This window comes from Pseudorca crassidens, chromosome 7, assembly GCF_039906515.1.
Source record: "Pseudorca crassidens isolate mPseCra1 chromosome 7, mPseCra1.hap1, whole genome shotgun sequence".
NCBI classification, from domain to species: domain Eukaryota; kingdom Metazoa; phylum Chordata; class Mammalia; order Artiodactyla; family Delphinidae; genus Pseudorca; species Pseudorca crassidens.
In genome coordinates, this window is record NC_090302.1 from 52,848,795 (window position 1) to 52,866,560 (window position 17,766).

General features: G+C 44.2%; 1 protein-coding gene across 6 annotated transcripts in view; it reads left to right on the plus strand.

Annotated features, from left to right (window-relative positions):
- Positions 1-17,766, plus strand: part of SMARCA2 (SWI/SNF related, matrix associated, actin dependent regulator of chromatin, subfamily a, member 2) — a 173,516-nt gene that overhangs the window by 102,169 nt on the left and 53,581 nt on the right. For all 6 annotated transcript variants that reach the window (XM_067744250.1, XM_067744253.1, XM_067744254.1 and 3 more), the window contains 2 exons: positions 271-348; positions 5,255-5,473. In XM_067744250.1, coding sequence (XP_067600351.1) covers positions 271-348; positions 5,255-5,473 — 297 coding nt within the window. The remainder of the gene's footprint in view (positions 1-270; positions 349-5,254; positions 5,474-17,766) is intronic.

Below are 17,766 nucleotides of genomic sequence, written 5' to 3' on the forward strand. Positions count from 1 at the left end.
CCCTGCCCCGAGAGAACCAGTATGTCTTAGAGAGTGCACCACCTTTCCTCCCTAAACAGATTTTGCTCTGGGAAGATGGTTTGAATCGCTTGCAAAATAATAATGGCAAGTATACTATACCCAGTGACCCTTCTGTTTTCTTTCTGGCTTGAGAAATGGGGTCCCACTGGTCTGGAGGACTGATTCACCTTACTTATCAGTACCTCAGCCCAATTGTCCAGCCTCTCTCCGGAAGCCTGTTAAATTGTTCTGTTCTGGTCTTAACCCCAGGAAGAAGATGAAGTACCCGACGATGAGACTCTGAACCAAATGATCGCTCGACGAGAGGAGGAATTTGATCTTTTTATGGTAACGTTACAGAAAATCATGGAAACAAATGCCTCATTCCTCTCCCTCCTTTTCTGTTAAACACAAGATGTCTGGGGCCTGTGTGCCCTGGCCAAATTTCATTTGTGAAGCCGGGGCCTTTCCTTCAGTTCAGAGCCTGCAAATTGCCTGGCTTTAGCCTGCAGACATATTTTGTTTGGCCCATGCCATATCTTTTTTAAAAATTTCGAATCCGTTGCCAACGCAAAAAGAATCCTGATTTCTGGCTTCTCGTGAAAACTGAACATGGGCAGTAATACCAGGCCCACATCTCTCTATGGAAGCGTTTGGCTACGGCTTCGCAGCAGCTGCGTCCTCAGGACAGGCCATGTGGTCTACCACAGACACCCCCCCCCCACTTCCAGCTCATTTCTGATCCTGGCCAGCATCCTTCAGGAAACCTGCCCTGCTCCTCTAGGTAGAGTTCACAGCTATTCCCTAGCTGTCTCCTTAGCAATCAAAACAAATATGCGCCCTGGGGGCGCAGCAGGGGGGCGGAGAGCAACTAAAATGACATAGTCCTGCCTCTTGTTATTGTTGAAGAGAGTCTGCTTAAGCAACCTTCCAGATGTGCATCAAGGTGTAGACTTCACTTAAAGATCAAAACTGGTTGCATTTCACCGGTACAAAGCAGATGCAAAAGAACCTTGACATTTGACCATTTAACATCCATGGTTTCAACCTTGACGTTCCAAGATACGTAGTCATCTGCCATTTTGCTGAAACCCGAATTTGATTATGTGTGTGGCCTGCCTCAAGGTCAGTAGGGAAGGGAGCAACCCCCTTGGCTGGTGAGGGAGGCCCTCAGAAGTCACATTTGACTGTGTTCTTAAGGCATTTGCTATAGCTATTTATTTATCTCTGTATGCACAACACTCAGAACAGTTTCTGGCGCGTAGTAGTTGCTTAATAAATATTTGTTGAACGAATGGTGGCATTTGCAAAATTTCGGGCCTTGTGAGGAGGTCAGGATGTATAAAGTTGCAAGGCTCCCCCCCAATACCTTCAGTCGTTTTGACCTTTCTAACATTTAGCCTGACCGTGGAGTGAGTAAATAAATGTGAACTGTAACTCTGGTGGTCGAACGCTGAGGAACCCCCAAATCAGAGGTCCCAAATTTGAAGCCCCCAGGTCTCAGACAAGTGATTTGCACAAGTGAAGCAAGTGGACAGGGGTGAGGGGATGGTGGTGAACGGTGAATGGGAGTTGCTTTTTCTCGGGGGGACAGAGCTGCAAGCCCCATGTAGCCAGAAATTCCAAATTTTCAAGAGAAGCTAGAAAGTGAGGTTTTTATATTCAGTCTCCGGACTTCAAAATGTTTGCAACTAAATTCAGTTTTTTATTAGTATTTAACACTTCAAGCCAAACAAAATACGACCCTGGGCCAGATAGGACCCACAGGGTTTGCGTTTTCCACCTCTTTAGCCTAGGCAGTCTGAGAAGGGAACCCCAGCTGCATGGAGGCTGACGTTATTTTTGTGGTTTTGTGACTTTGGGAACAATGATTGTGCTCACACACAGTGATTCAAGATAAAGGACATTTAATTCTTTCTCTGGAAACTTTAAGGTAGCCAGGGGAATAAGTCCTACCCTGGGATGTGCACTTTTTTCCCCCTCCTAAATGAACCATCCTACCCAGCTAAGGCCATTTTGAAGAGAAATAACAGAAAAACGACTTTACCAGCATGTTCAACATAGGGTGTTCATAAAACCTAAATTTCTTAACTCATACTGCCAATCACCACCTTTATAGATTATTCTCTGTTTGGGGAGATTAGAGATACACGTAGGAAATAGACATCTTTTCTCTTTTTGAGGAACTTATTAAAATGTAGATGAGGAGGGAACACCGAGGCAAGAGGCCCTCAGCTTCCCTGGCTGATCACTGATTGGCAATAATTCAGCACTGCTGTAGCCTCAGATACTCTCGAGGCCCTTGGAAAGGATAAGCTGTCTGCCATTATACAAATTAGATTAGGCCCAGAGATGGAGATTTCCATCAGCAGTCCTGAAATAAGAGAAAAAGAGTACTTCTCTTTTCTGCCTTTCCGGCTGGGTATCTGTAGAAATTGAAAGCCTCAGGGAAAAAAAAAATTGGATGTCTGGCCAAGGCACCGTCTTCTTTTAATTTGGGAATATCAGGCTTGGAACAGGTGAAGCTGGTTAGGGAATATACTTCTCTGTAGGCGTTTTGATTTTGTGAATGTTGTGCTTGTTTCTTAAAGGTTGGCTTCTCATTTCTGGATAATACAGATTTTCAGTTCACTTTGGTTTGGTTTGCTTTGTGTTGGTTTTTTAAAATCTTCTCATCAGCCTGCTGCCTTTGGCCAATTCACTATTCATTAGCACCTCCACCAGGGGGCAGGAAATGAAATTGAATCCTTGCCAGTTCAGTCAGATTAAAAACTGTAGTGAGAAACAAGAATGGAATGTGAGCTAGATTTGGAGTTGGAATATTTAAACTCTTTATCCACTGTTACAAAAACAAAAAGTTAGCTCCCTATATAAAATTAATACAGACGTATTATTTGATTTTATATCATAGGCACTGTAGTTAAATAACACACATGAAGCAGATAGTCTCTTTAAAATAAAACCTTTCTTTCGAACATTTTTCTTGTTTTCTCCTTTTAAAAAATGTGACTTCGAAAGTTATCTCTTATACTGATTACCTGTGAATTCTACCTAAAAGAGATCTTTGACAGGTCAAGATACATATCTGAAACATTTTGCTAACATACAAACATGAAGCTTTCAAGCTGCCCTGCTCCCTCCAAAGGCAACAAGTACTTTTAAAAGTAATTGTACTTGTTAGCATAAGGTTATTGGGTCTTAAAACAAACATATTCATGTAGTATCTGAATAATTAATTACGCTTAGTTGAATATCAACTTCAAAGTTTGTACTGGTCTTCTGCAAGCGGAAATCTCTGGGAAGAGATACAATCCTGAGAACTTTAAGCTTATTAAAAATTGCATCAAAAATATTTTGGGGGGTCTTTCCTAAAAGAAAAAACAAAAAGCAAGTGCAATTTATTTTCTTTTGTATTAGAAGAGATTTATTTTCTCAGTTGTGGACTAACGCATGGCATAAGTCATTTTACAAGTCCTCGGTATAGGAAATGGTAATCGTATAACCAAAAATTGAAGTGGCAGTATTTTATCATCTCTGTGTAGTGCCGTAACCAAAAAATGATTTTTCTTGATAACTATCTAGTAACTATTAGGAGATTACCGTGAGAAGCCCCTCTTCAGATTGTGCTGTTAACAAGGCATCCTCTGTGTGCTAATTATGAAGGTTTTGTGGATCCCATTTCTGAATCCAGAGCATTGGAAGGCAGGATTAAGAGCAGCCTCTCCAGCTAACTATAGCATATGACAGAACAGAACGGCCACATTTATCTACCAATAGGACTCCACCATGCTCCAAGCCTACCCCATCTTGGGAATACAATGATTTCCAAAAATGTTGAAGCATAGTTTAAGTAACTTTGAACTTTAAATAGATTCTAGAGGTCGAATTTGGATTTAAATAGAAATTTCATTTACATTTTGTTACCACTCTCAGCTCTTAAGAAAAAATTAATGTTGAATCCCTGTTTCAGTACGGTAGAACTGAAGGAAGAAAGAGGGAAAAGGTAAATCATTTAATGGTTAATGGTCTGTTCGCTTGTAGAAATGGTCTAGCCAGTGATAGATACATATAACGAACGTATATAACAATTCAGTGGAGGTTTTATTTGTTTTTCTTTAACCACCAAATTGTTTAGTTATAGGTTAAAGGCAAGTATGTGGCACTTAATTTATTTACTAGCACACTGGATTTTAAAAAAAGAAAGCAGGAGGTGGGGAAATAGGCATTTTGAAGGCTGTTGAAAGGAAGCCATTTCACTTATATCAGTTGAGATGAGATTACCTTTGAGGTCTGTCACTGTGGCATGATATTTTCATAAGAGCTAAGCTTTTTGAAAGCTAAAGAATTGAGGGACATTCCTCTCCCAGAGCCCAGGGTGCACTAAAAATTCAATGCATTCATGGCCAACTGATTAATAAACCAGTTATGTGCCCACATGTCTGAGTCCAACCGAGGGTGGCTATTTTATAGTGACGCTGGGTGGCTGATTTTTTTTTTCCTGGCTCTTTAATTAAAAGCATGAACCCTATTGAGGGAAAGGAAATTTTCTTAATGAACTTTCCCCTTTATATGCTTGAAGAATACTTCTATACCAGTGCAGCAATGAGTTGTATCACCAGAGCTCATTTTTTTTAACTCATTTTTATTTTTATTGTGGTATAGTTTATTTACAATGTTCTATCAATTTATGCTGTAATCATTTTTATTATTTTTTATTTATTTATTTTTGCTGTACGCGGGCCTCTCACTGTTGTGGCCTCTCCCGTTGTGGAGCACAGGCTCCGGACGCGCAGGCTCAGCGGCCATGGCTCACGGGCCCAGCCGCTCCGCGGCATGTGGGATCTTCCCGGACCGGGGCACGAACCCGCGTCCCCTGCATCGGCAGGCGGACTCTCGACCCCTGTGCCCCCAGGGAAGCCCTGCTGTAATCATTTGTAAAATACATCCCCAATTTGAATTTTCTCACTATTACTTAAGGGGAAGCTTTTGCACCCACATAGACTAAGAAAAGGAACTTTTTAAAGAGTATTTTTTTAAGTGCATAAGTAAATTTCAAAGATGGGTACAGGGGAAGGGAAGAGATTTGGGCCTTGGGGATGAGCTAGAACAAGTCAGCCAGGATACAGAGGCTCCGTGGGAGAAGCTGAAGGGACCCTGCAGCCATAGGAGGTGACTTGTGAAGACTTATGTGCTGCAAGTCTACACCGTACCGAATCCCCTTTCCCTTTGGTGACACTTCTGTTCATCCCTCCAGCGCATGGACATGGACCGGCGGAGGGAGGATGCCCGGAACCCAAAACGCAAGCCCCGCCTGATGGAGGAAGATGAGCTGCCCTCCTGGATTATTAAAGATGACGCCGAGGTGGAACGGCTGACGTGTGAAGAAGAGGAGGAGAAGATCTTCGGGAGGGGGTCTCGCCAGCGCCGGGACGTGGACTACAGCGACGCCCTCACAGAGAAGCAGTGGCTGAGGGTAGGTGTGGCTTTCTCGAATTCTTGCTACGTGGAGTGTTGTTGGCTCAGAGAAATCAGGGGCCTGAGGCTGGAACTGTCTGAGAGGGACCAGTTGCCCATAGAAGGGGAAGGGCCTCTTGAACATAGATAAAGTCATTCTGCTCTTGCAGTGGAGTCATTCTACATTTCACGGCAGGGCCTTGGAAGATAATGAAGAATTGTTTTGCAAGGGCAGAATTGGCCTTTGGAAACACAGGGTTATGAGAGCTATGAGACCCACTAATGTTTTATGACCGATCGCCTGGTCATGCCTCACTCTCTCGGAGTTAGAATCAAAATGTGGAAGAGGGCCTTAGAGGACTTGTTAATTGTCCCCCCTCATTTCATGGTCTTTAATCGGAGTTTCACTTTTGCAAGTCTCGCAGAGAGAGCGTTCAGGACAGCGGCCTCTTCTACCCACGTTATTTCCTAGACCCGAAGAACATTAGCGCTGGAAGGTGCCTTTGTACTCTCTTGGTTTTATAGACGAAGCAGTTGAGGCCCCGAGAGGTTAGGTGATTCCGCAGGATCACACGGCTGACTAGAAATAACAGAATCAGTGAGCGCTGATGCATGTGGGGGCTCGATGTCAGCTCAATCTGACCTGACCGTCGCCAGCGCAGACTAGGGCCTGGGGCTCGGGTCACTGACACTTGGAAACAGTATTCTGTACTTTGGGGGTTTTGTTTTTTGTTTTCTCTGCTTTGGAAAATGTCAGTTTCTCATTTTGACTGAGGAATGTTATCTCCTAATGTTCGAGCACAGAAATATCAAAATGCTCCCAGGAGCCACGTGTGTGAGGCTGAGGCCAGTGTGAATCTTCCCTTTGAAGGTTTAGCCGTAATTTCTGTTATTGGGAGCAGACTTAGTACCAAGATAGAACGATCAGGGATGTGCGCTCCAGGCAGCGCCGGTAAATGCGTGCTGGAAATAATAAGGGTGGTTCGGTGAAAACCAAACAAAATAGAAGCTGTTTTTGTGAGTTCTTCATTTTATTGAAAGGGAATATAGTTCGCAAGCTTTGTAAAACATGGATTTTAGGACCCGGGCTGTAAGTAGGTAGGTGGGTCAAAAAGCGATGGGGGAAGTATTGTAAGATTGGATATCAAAGGCGGACAGGTCTTGGCACCATTTGAGATGTGACTTATTCAGGATGTTGTATGATGAGAGAGGCATGACCTAAATTTCGAAAAGCCTGTCGTATCCTGAAAAGAAAGAGACTAAGAAAGCATTGCTCATACTTACGGTTGAGCAATGGCATATGAAATGTAACTTTTGTGTGACCGTCGTACTGTCGCGTCCAAATATTCCAGTGGCCTCAGAATATGGTTTTATGGATTTCTTTTGTTTCACTGTTGTGAGGTTGTAGTTGTATAATTAAGATCCATTCTATAATGGGAAGAGGTTTACTTTAATATTCATTTATGAGCTTGGGAAAATTCTTTTCCCTTTCTCTTTTATGTAAGCAGTAATTTGAATACCTGGAATATTACAGGAGATGAGACGACAATCTAGGCCAACATTTTAAAGTCAGTCTTTATATATGTATAACCTCTAGACACTACAAGCAAAATAATCTCGTTTATCAGGCAAGAAGGTAGCTGAATTTATCATTTTTTCAATAATCAGTGGCAAATGCTCTTCAAAAAATAACGTTATGAATCTTAGGAAGTTTTCACGGTTAGAATACCTCATTTTTTCTCTTCTTCATTCAGTTTATATCACTGATGATTAGCACCATGCTAACACACAGCAGAAACTCAATGAATGCTTGTGAAGATGAAACGATAACCTTAGAAGAGGAAAGTGGAAAGTTTCTAATTTACCAATAATGTTAGGATAGTATCTGTGTATCTAGTAGACTTCCTTTTTTTTTTCTAGGTGGTGTTTCTTCACTGGATTCACATCTTTTTGTCTATAATGTGCACGTCTAAAAATGGAAAACTAGTTTGTTTTACAAAACTACACCATGAAATTGATGTTCATAGTTTTCACCTTAAGGTGCCTTGCAAGATACCAGGTCACCCAAGAAGGACGAAACTGTTCTCAGTACAGCTTTATTGTAATACAGCTTTTTGTAATCCAATCTTCCGGGAAATGTGCGTCCATGTTTGGTGTGAGCTGGTAACTTGCTGTTAACCAGGCCATGCAATTAATGCAGAATGCCTCCTGGCCTTAGCATTCAAAACAGATGCTTGCAGTCGTTTTCTTTCTTGTTCACCAGCAGAAATCCTGTTTAATACTAGCCTGTTATGCTTTTTGTGGTAATAAAATTTTATTCAAGGGTTTCTCATGGGCCTGGACGTGCAGAGATCGTCTCCACCGGCCGATGATTGAACACAGTGGGCGAACCTAGGCAACGCAGCCTTGAAAGGGAGGTTGGCCCAGACTGTTGCGTGAGAAATGCTGTAGCAGGGCTGCAGTAACTCTCCTTTCTCCTGGCAATGTTGTACCAAGATGGCGTGGTAGAGGCATCGCAGACCCATAGAACCCCAGAGCTGGAGGCAGCTGAATGGGACAGCTCCGCACCCCGTGCTTAGATCACATTCTCTGCAGCGCCCCCACCAAGAGGCTGGCCACCAGTAGAGGAGACACTCTGCATTTCGTCTGCATTTTGCCCCCTCCATGCTCAGCCCCAGCTGTTAGTTCTTCCTCCCTGTGAACGAATATCCTCTTTCCTGGTAGCTGCTCCTCGCTGGTTCTCATCCTGTTCCCTGGGGTGAACAGAACAATATTTTGTCTGTCTTTAGCATCACCTCCCACCAGATGAAACGTTCGAGGACTCATTTGCAGTTTGAATGAACTCCCCTCCTCTCCTCTTTCTTTGGAACTTGCCTCATCCTTCAGGGCCCAGCTCAAATGCTACCACTTCTGTGATGCCTTCACAAGTAAATACTAATTGCATTTCCCCCGGGCTCTTGAATTTCTTGGCCTGTTCTTCTGTCACGGCTCAAATCCAACTTCCTAGTATTCTTGGTAGTTGCCGACATACTTGCTTTCCTGATTTGTTGACACGCTGGATCTTGTTAGGACTTCTGTGTGCAAATAGTCAGGGCCCATGGATTGCCAGATTGAAATAGCCCTGGATTGATGTATAAGAGTATAGCCTCGGGTAACGTTCACTTCTGCAACAGATGGACCTAAACATGCCCTATTTGTGGGCCTGTCCAAAAAAGTTGAATTTTGTTTCGCACATAGAAGCCCAAGGTGGGTGTTTGTGGTTGGCGGGGGCAACCGTTCTCCGCGTGGCCGTTCAGGGATCCAGGCTGAAGAGTCTCTTTCCAGCTTAGTCATCCCTGTCCCTGTGAGCTGGAAGCGGGGAGCGCAGCATGGAGTGGTGCGTGTTGAGTTCTAAGGACCAGGCCTGCCTGGATCTCTGTCACTTCCGCTCGCATCCCATTGGCTAGAACTCGGGCATGTGGCCACATTAGCTGTAAGGGGGAGTGGGAGATGTGGTCTGTCTGTGAGCCCAGGAAGGTAAGATTTTGGTGATGAGGCTGCAGTCGCCGCCTCAGAACACTTAGGTTGAATTGAAGTGCTGTGGCCACTTTCTGTGAAAATTGTATTATGGTTTCATCACAAACAGGTTTTATTATATAATCATAGTATGCTAAAAATTCCCACAGTGTCCTTTAGACAATCTGTTTAGTTGGAAGACTTAAAAAAATTGTTCTGTATTCATGTTATTTTAAATGAAGAGGATCACAGTTTCAAACACAGCTCAGTTTGTTTGTTTGTTTAAGTTTTTAAAAATTGTTTTGGAATCTCAGTTTCCATTGAGGAAACCTAAATTTCTTTGGTGAACTTCATCTTTTGGGAATAGTCAGTTCAACATCCATGCCCTGTATGCACTTCTTCTCTCCTCTCCTCAGAGCTCCTTCCCATCTTCCTCCCCAAGGTGGCATCTGGATAGACGGAGAAGCTAGGGTTTCATCATGGCATTGGGGCAGGCATCCTGTCCTGTGGATCTCTGCTGGGCTCAACGCAGGACTACTGGTCTGTTCTGTCCCTGGAGGTCTTGACATGCAGCTGGTCCCACCTTATTCTTTTGGCGTCTTTGATGACACGTGCTGTTAAGGTCTGGGGTTCCGGCCCGAGTCTCTAGTGGTCAGCTTTCCTGCGGTCTGAAGTCCCATGAAGACTGTCAGCCTCTCTGGTCTTGTAGTGCTCTCAGCTCTTTTGTGCCCTCGTTGGGAATCTTCAGACTCTTGGTTGCTTTCTACCCACTGTGCTAGAACAGGCAAGAGAGTTCAGCCCCTTTTTGCAAAAATTGCTGCCTCACCACCAGGGGCTTGTCAGGCCTGAAGCCTCTAGAATCTGATGGTTGGATGGGTCAGGGAGGTCTTTAAAACAAGCAATACAGAAACGTCTTACGTTTACAAGTTCTGTCAAAGTATCTGACCACATGAATGCACAGTGAGGGACCCTCCCAGAGCCTCGGGAGTCCTAAAGCTCACACTTCATTAATGCCTTCACAGTAAATGTGCCCCCGGATACTTCTATAGCCTCATACCTCTTGCTCCCTGCGCCAACCCCCCCAAATATACCAGGCTCGGAGCCTGCAGGGTGAGTATTCATGTCAGCCCCAGCTAGGCGTACTGCAATTCAGTCCTGGCACGAACTACCCAGAGTTAGACCCCACAAGTTAAAGGGCTCAGTTTCCCCAACAAGACCGGGCTCACTTCCGATGCCAGCCACACTTTGGGCGTCCCTGCGCCACCTGCACTGCTGACTGACGGGCTCTAAGTTCAGGGGTTCTCATGAACCCCTCAGGTTCAGTAATTTGCTACAATGAATCACAGGGTCAGGAAAGCACTACTGGTGGTTACAGTTTTATTTTGAAAGATACAAATCAGGAGGACCAGCCAAATGAAGAGGGACGTAGGATGATCTCTGGGAGGGGACACAGTTTCCCTGCCGTCTCCTCATGGAATCGGGGGGCATCCCCCCGGGCACATCAGTGTGCTCACCAACCAGGAAGCTCCACTGAGCTTCAGTGTGTAGAGTTATTACTGGGGTCTCGTCCGCATGGGAGGGGCTGGCTCGATGGCTTACAAATACTGCAGGCAGCAATATCCTCAGGGCTGATCTCTCACCGCTCTTCCTCTCAGCTCCCTTTCTCCCAGGGCAGAAGGCTCTCTATCTTGCCTTCCTGTCTTACAGCAACGTCCCATACACACGTGGCCCGGCCATGGTGCTCTTCACTGTGGCTTCTAGAGCAGTTCTGGGGATCCCTGCCCACCTGGCTTAGCTCCTGATTACAAGGAGCCTTTGGAATTGAGGGAACTCCTCTCCATCAAGGAAGCCTGATTTAGACTGCTGTCTGATGGTAGACTCGCAAATCCTCTTTTGGAAGTCAGTGGTGTCATTTTGTCTTTTTCGTCGTCTTTGCTTACCACGTTATCTTCATCCTCCTCAAGGCAATAGGTGGCTCCCCTGAACAGGGAATGGTCCCTTTAGAAAGTGTGGAAGAGAATACTAATGGTGATTTTAAAGGTATTTTTGTCCGGGCTTCCCTGGTGGTGCAGTGGTTGAGAGTCCGCCTGCCGATGCAGGGGACACGGGTTCGTGCCCCGGTCCGGGAAGGTCCCACATGCCGCGGGGCGGCTGGGCCCGTGAGCCATGGCCGCTGAGCCTGCGCGTCCGGAGCCTGTGCTCCGCGGCGGGAGGGGCCGCAACAGTGAGAGGCCCGTGTACCGCAAAAAAAAAAAAAAATTATTTATGTCCATTACCATTTTATAGCTTTCCCATGGGGTACCCAAGGTGATAATAGTGCTCTTTTACGTATTGTGTGTGTGTGTGTCTCTGTGTGTGTGTGCATTTGCACATAACCAGTAATTGGCTCACATTGATAATTTCTTGGAAAAACATCTTTATTTATATGTGAGGGCAAGCATTAGTAGAGCTAAATTGGCAGACGTCTGATGAGCCCAAGGGGTCAGGTGTTTTTGGTTTAACTTCAGCCAGGTGTGCACGGGCTGTGATGTTGCTAGTATTGTAATCATGGTTGAGGCAGGAGCTCTGTAAAATTGGGGTGTCTGTAAGACTAAACGGTGGGAGGGTGAATTCCGGAATGCCTGGTTTTTCTGTTCTTCCTGTTCCTTTTGTCCTTCTGCCAACTTCAGAATCCTTCCCTTCCTAAACATTTAGTGACATCCCAGAATTTAATTGCCAAGTGATTGATTCGTGCCCTTCAGCACTTGAAGATAATTGGAATGCAATCTAAATTATGTGCTCTGTACAATATTTAACTGCCAGCCTGATGGAGGGAACAAACTTTGGAATATGCTTTTGTTTCACAGTCGATCTGATGTCTCAGAACTGTAATTTGGAAAGGTTCTTGTTTGCTGGTGTCTCTCACTGCGGTCCTTATGTATGAGTGTGAGGGTGCTTCTTTTGGTGTACTCTATAAGCCCCTGGTGATGGTATAAGCTCTGTTTCTACAGTGCTCTGTACTGTTGGGTCCCAAACCGTGTTATGTAAATGATGGGGGTAAGACTCAGATCTTTAAATCTCATGATAGACACAGCTAGTTTTAGAAGCCCCAGGATTTCCAGAGGGACCTTGAGGAAAGGCAGCACAGAACATCATTTTTCCCTTCAACCAGTCTGTCACCAGATAAGAGCCTGAGTTTCCCACAGTTTCGGTGCCTGAATGACATCTCCATAGTTAGGTCTACTGACCCCTAGAAGGATTTTGGGGGTTTCCCCTTCCCACAGCTCAAAGTGGAGAGAACAGAGTAAGAGACTCCTGAACCATATAATAATAGAGGGAATCGGTAAAGTAACATGTAACAGGAGTAACACACAGGAGTTTACCTGTATGTCTTGAAAAGCTACCTAACACCAGGTTGGAAATACAGGATGAGGTCCCGTAGTCAGCTTTCCACTACCACCAGCCTGTGCTAAAACCTACGCGGGAAAAAGGCAGAGAAATCCAAGGAAAGGTAGTCACAAAGAACTGGGAAGAGTACCGAGAAACTCTAAAGAAGTTGGGATTTCAAACAAAATATTTGAAATTCTGTTGAAATGCACAATGAGAAATAACAAAATATTTCCTCATCTATACGAAGAGGATTTTTCTCTCTCTAGAAATCTTTGAAACAGGATAAAGTCTCCTCTGTTTGGGCTGGATTAAGTACGATATGATCCAGCCTGAAACCAGACAGGGGCTGGAATCGCCTAGCCATAATCACAGCTGAGAGCATCAGTGATTCTTCGAGATGTCCTTTTCTCCCAAAAGACCTCATTTTATACGGGCAAAGTTTTGGGGGATCCTTTATCCAAAGTATAATGTGCATGATACCTTTAGTATTTTGCTTTGTCATTTTGTATCATCTTTCCTTGCTTTTTGTTAAAAGACATAAAAATTCATTTTCTTTTAGCAAATGGCATTTTTTAGCTCTTCAACCTGGGTCATCAGATTTACTGGGGCAAAATGGCTAGCAAGCTGCATTTCCGTTTTTATACACAAGGGAGAGCTAAGGCCCTAGAAAATGGATTTGGGTTTTGCCAAATTCAAGGTCCTTCAGCACTTCAGGAAGGAAGTATTGAACTAATTAACGGTGGCCAGAGTTGTGAATTGTCTGGGGGAAACATTTGACGGTAGTAGAAGAATTTTGATAACTTTCTATAAGTTTTATTTTATTCCTCAGTCCATTGGCTAGATTGTTTTCACAGCGATTGGACCTGTTATGTTCTCTTTGGTCAAAATTCAGTAGGGTCCGTTTAATAGAAGAAAGTATCCTCAGTGGGCCAACTAAAATACTAAATAAAGGCGAGAAGTGAGAGAGACCTGTTTCAATTGATTCTTAAAACTGTGATGCCTGGAAATTCAAGTCTCAAATTTTTAACCATTTGAAATTGGGGTTCAGCTCTGAAGTCTAACTCAGACATTGAAAGTAACCGTGGATCGAGCTTACAGATACTAAGGAGCCCAAGTAAATTCACGTTATCTTTAACCACTGCATAGAAATAGATGGTTTTAGAAATATATGTGGCTGCTTTTCTGAATCAAGATTTGTTTTCTGTTCTGTTCTCTTTTACTTTTTTTATCTTTATCAATAAAGCTATGAAATCTTTTTTTATTTATTTATTTTTGACAAACAAAAGGTGTATGTACATAAGGTGCATCATGTGATGTTATGATATAGGTATACATTGTGAAATGACTTCATTCTCCCAGTGAGGCTTGGGGAAGGTACAGGTTTTTTAAGAAGTTAGAGACAGGGCAGGGGACTTTACTGTTACTGTGCTCATGTCTGGGTGGGTGTCAGAACTATGTCTTTGATGTCTGTCTCTCAAGGGAGTTTAGGATTGTGGATAAGAGATGAAAACCTTAGTATCTGATGAACCAGGGTTCAAATCCCAGTTCCACCTATTTTGCTCTGTGACCTTGGGCGCCTCGTGTAACCTCTCGTAGCTTCCTTGTAGAATGGGGAAAATACTAGCTCATTCTTCGTAGAATTTTCTGAAGTTTAAATGTGTGTAACACAGAACTGGGTATATAAAGATTACCAAAAAAATAGCTATTAAGGAAAAAGTATTAAATTATTTCAGAGAAAAACCTAGGTGATAAGAAGAGAAGAAATGAAACAGTTCTGTTTGTGCGTCTCAAATGCAAGGTTTGGGGCAACAGAAGAAAAGTAAAAGGGGTGGAGAAGGAGGCCCCCATCCTCATTCATAAGTGGGATTAAGGAGGGGGACACGTTTCCTTGCTGAGTCTGTTATGGGACATGGCTACAGGCTTATTTATTCACCTCACGCCCTCCAACCCGTACTCACTCAGCTATCAACTCTTTGCATTCTGGTTTTCTGCTTCCTCCGTGGCTGCAGGAAGAGCACGGGGCTAGCGGTCAGGAAGCTGGTACGTGGGTCCCTGCCCTGCTGCCAGCTAGGTATGTGATGTTGGTCAGGCCTCTCGATCCAGGGTGGAGTTGCATTCTCTTTAATGTGCTGGGACTCCTCCACCTACCTAAAGACAACCTCTGAAATCACGTGAAGCTGGTTTCCTTTTCCTTCTTACTGTGCTTTCAGTGATGATCATCCCCTGCTTTCTGATCAGTGGGTCCATTGATGGAGGCTGTTAAAAAGCGCATTCCATTCAACGCCCATTTATTGAACATTGCGGGGCATGCACGGGGAGAATGGTGTTAGTTGTCAAGCTTGCGTTCCCCACCGTGGCTGGCCTGCCTTATTAGTGCAATGAAGGGCCAGATTTGAGAAATGCTATTAGAGATAATATTGCACACTTAGCCACCTTAAAGAGCTTGTCAGGAACAGGTCTCTACGTGTACACAGATGGGAGTTCATAGAGATGAAAACGGATTGTGAGATGAACTAACTTTGGGAGGCCTTTCAGCTGTTCAGGAAATCAGCATAGTTTAAACAACACGCATCCTCCTGCACGTTAGACTTTTAGTGTCATGTCTCCAGGGATGTTATTTATGAGTTTCCCTCGTCCCATCCTCAGACTCTGGAGGACAGCTGCTCTTTGTTTGGCACATGGTATGGCCTCCAAACACAGTTGGCAATGGCATTCATCTCCTGGCTATTTCTGGGAGACCCGAGCCTCCCTAACAGCCACACCTCTGCTCCTCGGAGTTTCTCACCACCCTGCTTGGCCTCCCGTGGAGGAGACATACGGCATAGTGTATCCCCCATCCAGCTTGACAAAAGAAAAAGGGATTGGGGAATTTAGGTACCAGAACGATGAGTTGAATGAAGCATGTGACATCTGCAGACTGCTGGTGTTTTAGAGAACAGCTTTCCTCTCTGTTCAGGACAGTTCAGGTGGCTATTCAGAGCGGTCAGAGGGCGCTTTCCAAAGCACATAGCATCTCTGATGACCCTCTACCCGCAGCGCCGCTCCCCACGTCAACCCCTCCGGCAGCCTCCCTCAAGTATAATTGAATCCAAGCACTTTAACATGGTGTCCAAGGCCATGGCCATCTGGCCTCTGCCTGGCCCTCGAATCTCCTCCTCTCCTGTTGCTCTCTGGGTGGCTGCCACACTGGGCTGTCTTTCTGATCCTCTGCACTTCCAGGAAGGCTCCTTCCCAGCTTGTCCATGGTTGTCTCCTTGTCTTAATGGTCGCTTTCCAGACAGACCCTGCCTGACTACCCTAGCTGAAAAAGCCAGGCCCTGCCGATAACTGTCACATAACCTGTGTTAATTTCTTTGTCGCCCTCGCCGCCATCTAAAGGTTATCTCATTGGCTTCTTCCATTGGTACTAAGCTCCAGGAAAGCCAGGGACCGCGCCTGTCTAGTCCACTGCCATATCCCAGCGCGGGGACAGTACCTCATGCATAGTAAGCACTCCATTAATAGTTGTGAATAAGTGAATGTACCAGCCAGAGACGAGGGCTACGAGAGAAGGTTTGGTCCCATTCCATGTCCTTTTGGTTAAGTCAGTAGAATCCTGTGTTGTTGTTGTTTACCAGTGTGGATCAAGGTAGAAATTGCTGGCATTCTTTCCCGTTAGATTCACAGTCTGTGTCTTCATGTAAAGATCTCCTCCCTAAAAGAATGCTAAAGGCATGTGCAGTTTTGACATAAGTGTTCTTGAGCTTTTCAAGAGTTTGAAGGCTCTGTTCTAATTTCAGAACACACTGATGAAGATTGTTTAAATACGCATAAAAAATACAACCATTGCTTCAACCCAGCTATTCCTTGGAAATTCTCCTAGATTTTACAACAGCTGTCTTCCAGCTTTAAACCCTCATTTCTTTTCCAACAAAAACCAGATTAATATATCTAATCTAACTCAAAATGAAAAGGCAAAAAAGTACTAAATTAATTGGGTTTTCATTTCTATTTCTGTACAAGAGAGTCTCCAACGGAGAATGCTGATTTTAAGTATAAGACCATGTACCTTTTATATGGCTTCCTTTCTTATTTTCTATTAAAGAATGTTGAACTGTCGGAATCGTGAGAAATTGTAGACAGGACCATGAAACTTTGCTCCAGGCAAAGCTTGATTCTTGTTCTGCCACTCCTACTGAAATCCAATATTTAAGGTCTCTAGGGTCATATAGTCCATCGTAAAAAGTATATTCCTAATGCAGGACACCGTTTTTTTAAATATCTTTCCCTTGGGCCTTGTAGAATATTTTCCAAAGATTATTTAAAATGATATCCTCAAAACTTCAGCTTTACCGAGGCTGCCACTGGTTCTGTTCTCTTCCATAGTTTGCCTCTCCTAACTTAGTGGAATGCCAGGCCTCAGGGCATCAGGATATCAGGGCTCTGGTCCCAGATGTGTTATTGTTCGGTTGTGTGACATCTTGGATAAGTCAGTTCACCTCCCTGCGCCTGTTTTCTTGTCAATACATTGGAGTCATGAAGTAAGAGATGGGGGTGAGGAAGAGAGCACAGCCCGTCTCTCCTGCCTGCCCTTCTCTGACTTTGTCTTTGATGGCCCTAGAAAGGACTATGTGGGTTTGCCCTGGTCTGGCTCCAGCTGACACTCAACCGCCAGGAACTAAAACTCAGAAGGGTGTGGGTGAGATTTTTCTCCTTGTTCTTAGCCAGGCTTTCTCTCAAAAATGCAGCCTGACGAGGGGTTCTATAGCATGTTGGTGGACTCAGTACCTGATCTAGTGTACAGGACAAACTGGTCGTTGGTAACATTTGGATAGTTGAGCTGAGTCCTCTGTGCTGACAGTATATGATGGACAGGATACCAGCGTGGTAGAGCCAGTGAAGGGAATACCTACCTGCCACCGGGGGCTGCTTTCTCTACTCAGGTAGCTGGGGGCTTCAGCAATTCTGTACAGACCAAGACCAAGAATTTTCTAGTTCTTTGCCGTCAAGAAGAAACGACCCACCTTGCCATTTTGTTTAATCCCTTGTACCAAGCAGAGTACGAAACAGCTGCTAAAATGGATCTGTTTTGTTCATTGAAACGTATCAACTCTTCTGCCACATTATCAAGACCAAATCTGTTTGCATTTACTTTAATTAAAAAGAAATACACTAATGTCATGGGACATTATTGGAAGGTCTGGGAAGGATATTGTGGCATCTAACAGATTACATTGTTAACATTCCAGGGGAATCCCTGGCATGAACATGTGTTTTGCAAAAGAGTTAACAAACCCAGTTTAGGGGTTTTATTTGCCACCATTTTATTGTGTTGCACCAATCTAATGAATGACCGTTTATTAGTAGTTTTATGAATTGTATCTTTCTGCGTTTTTATAGTCAGCACGCAGAACACCCGGAGCTTACTATTTTTTAAGAAAAGTAAAGTTTAAAATAAAGTTTATTTGG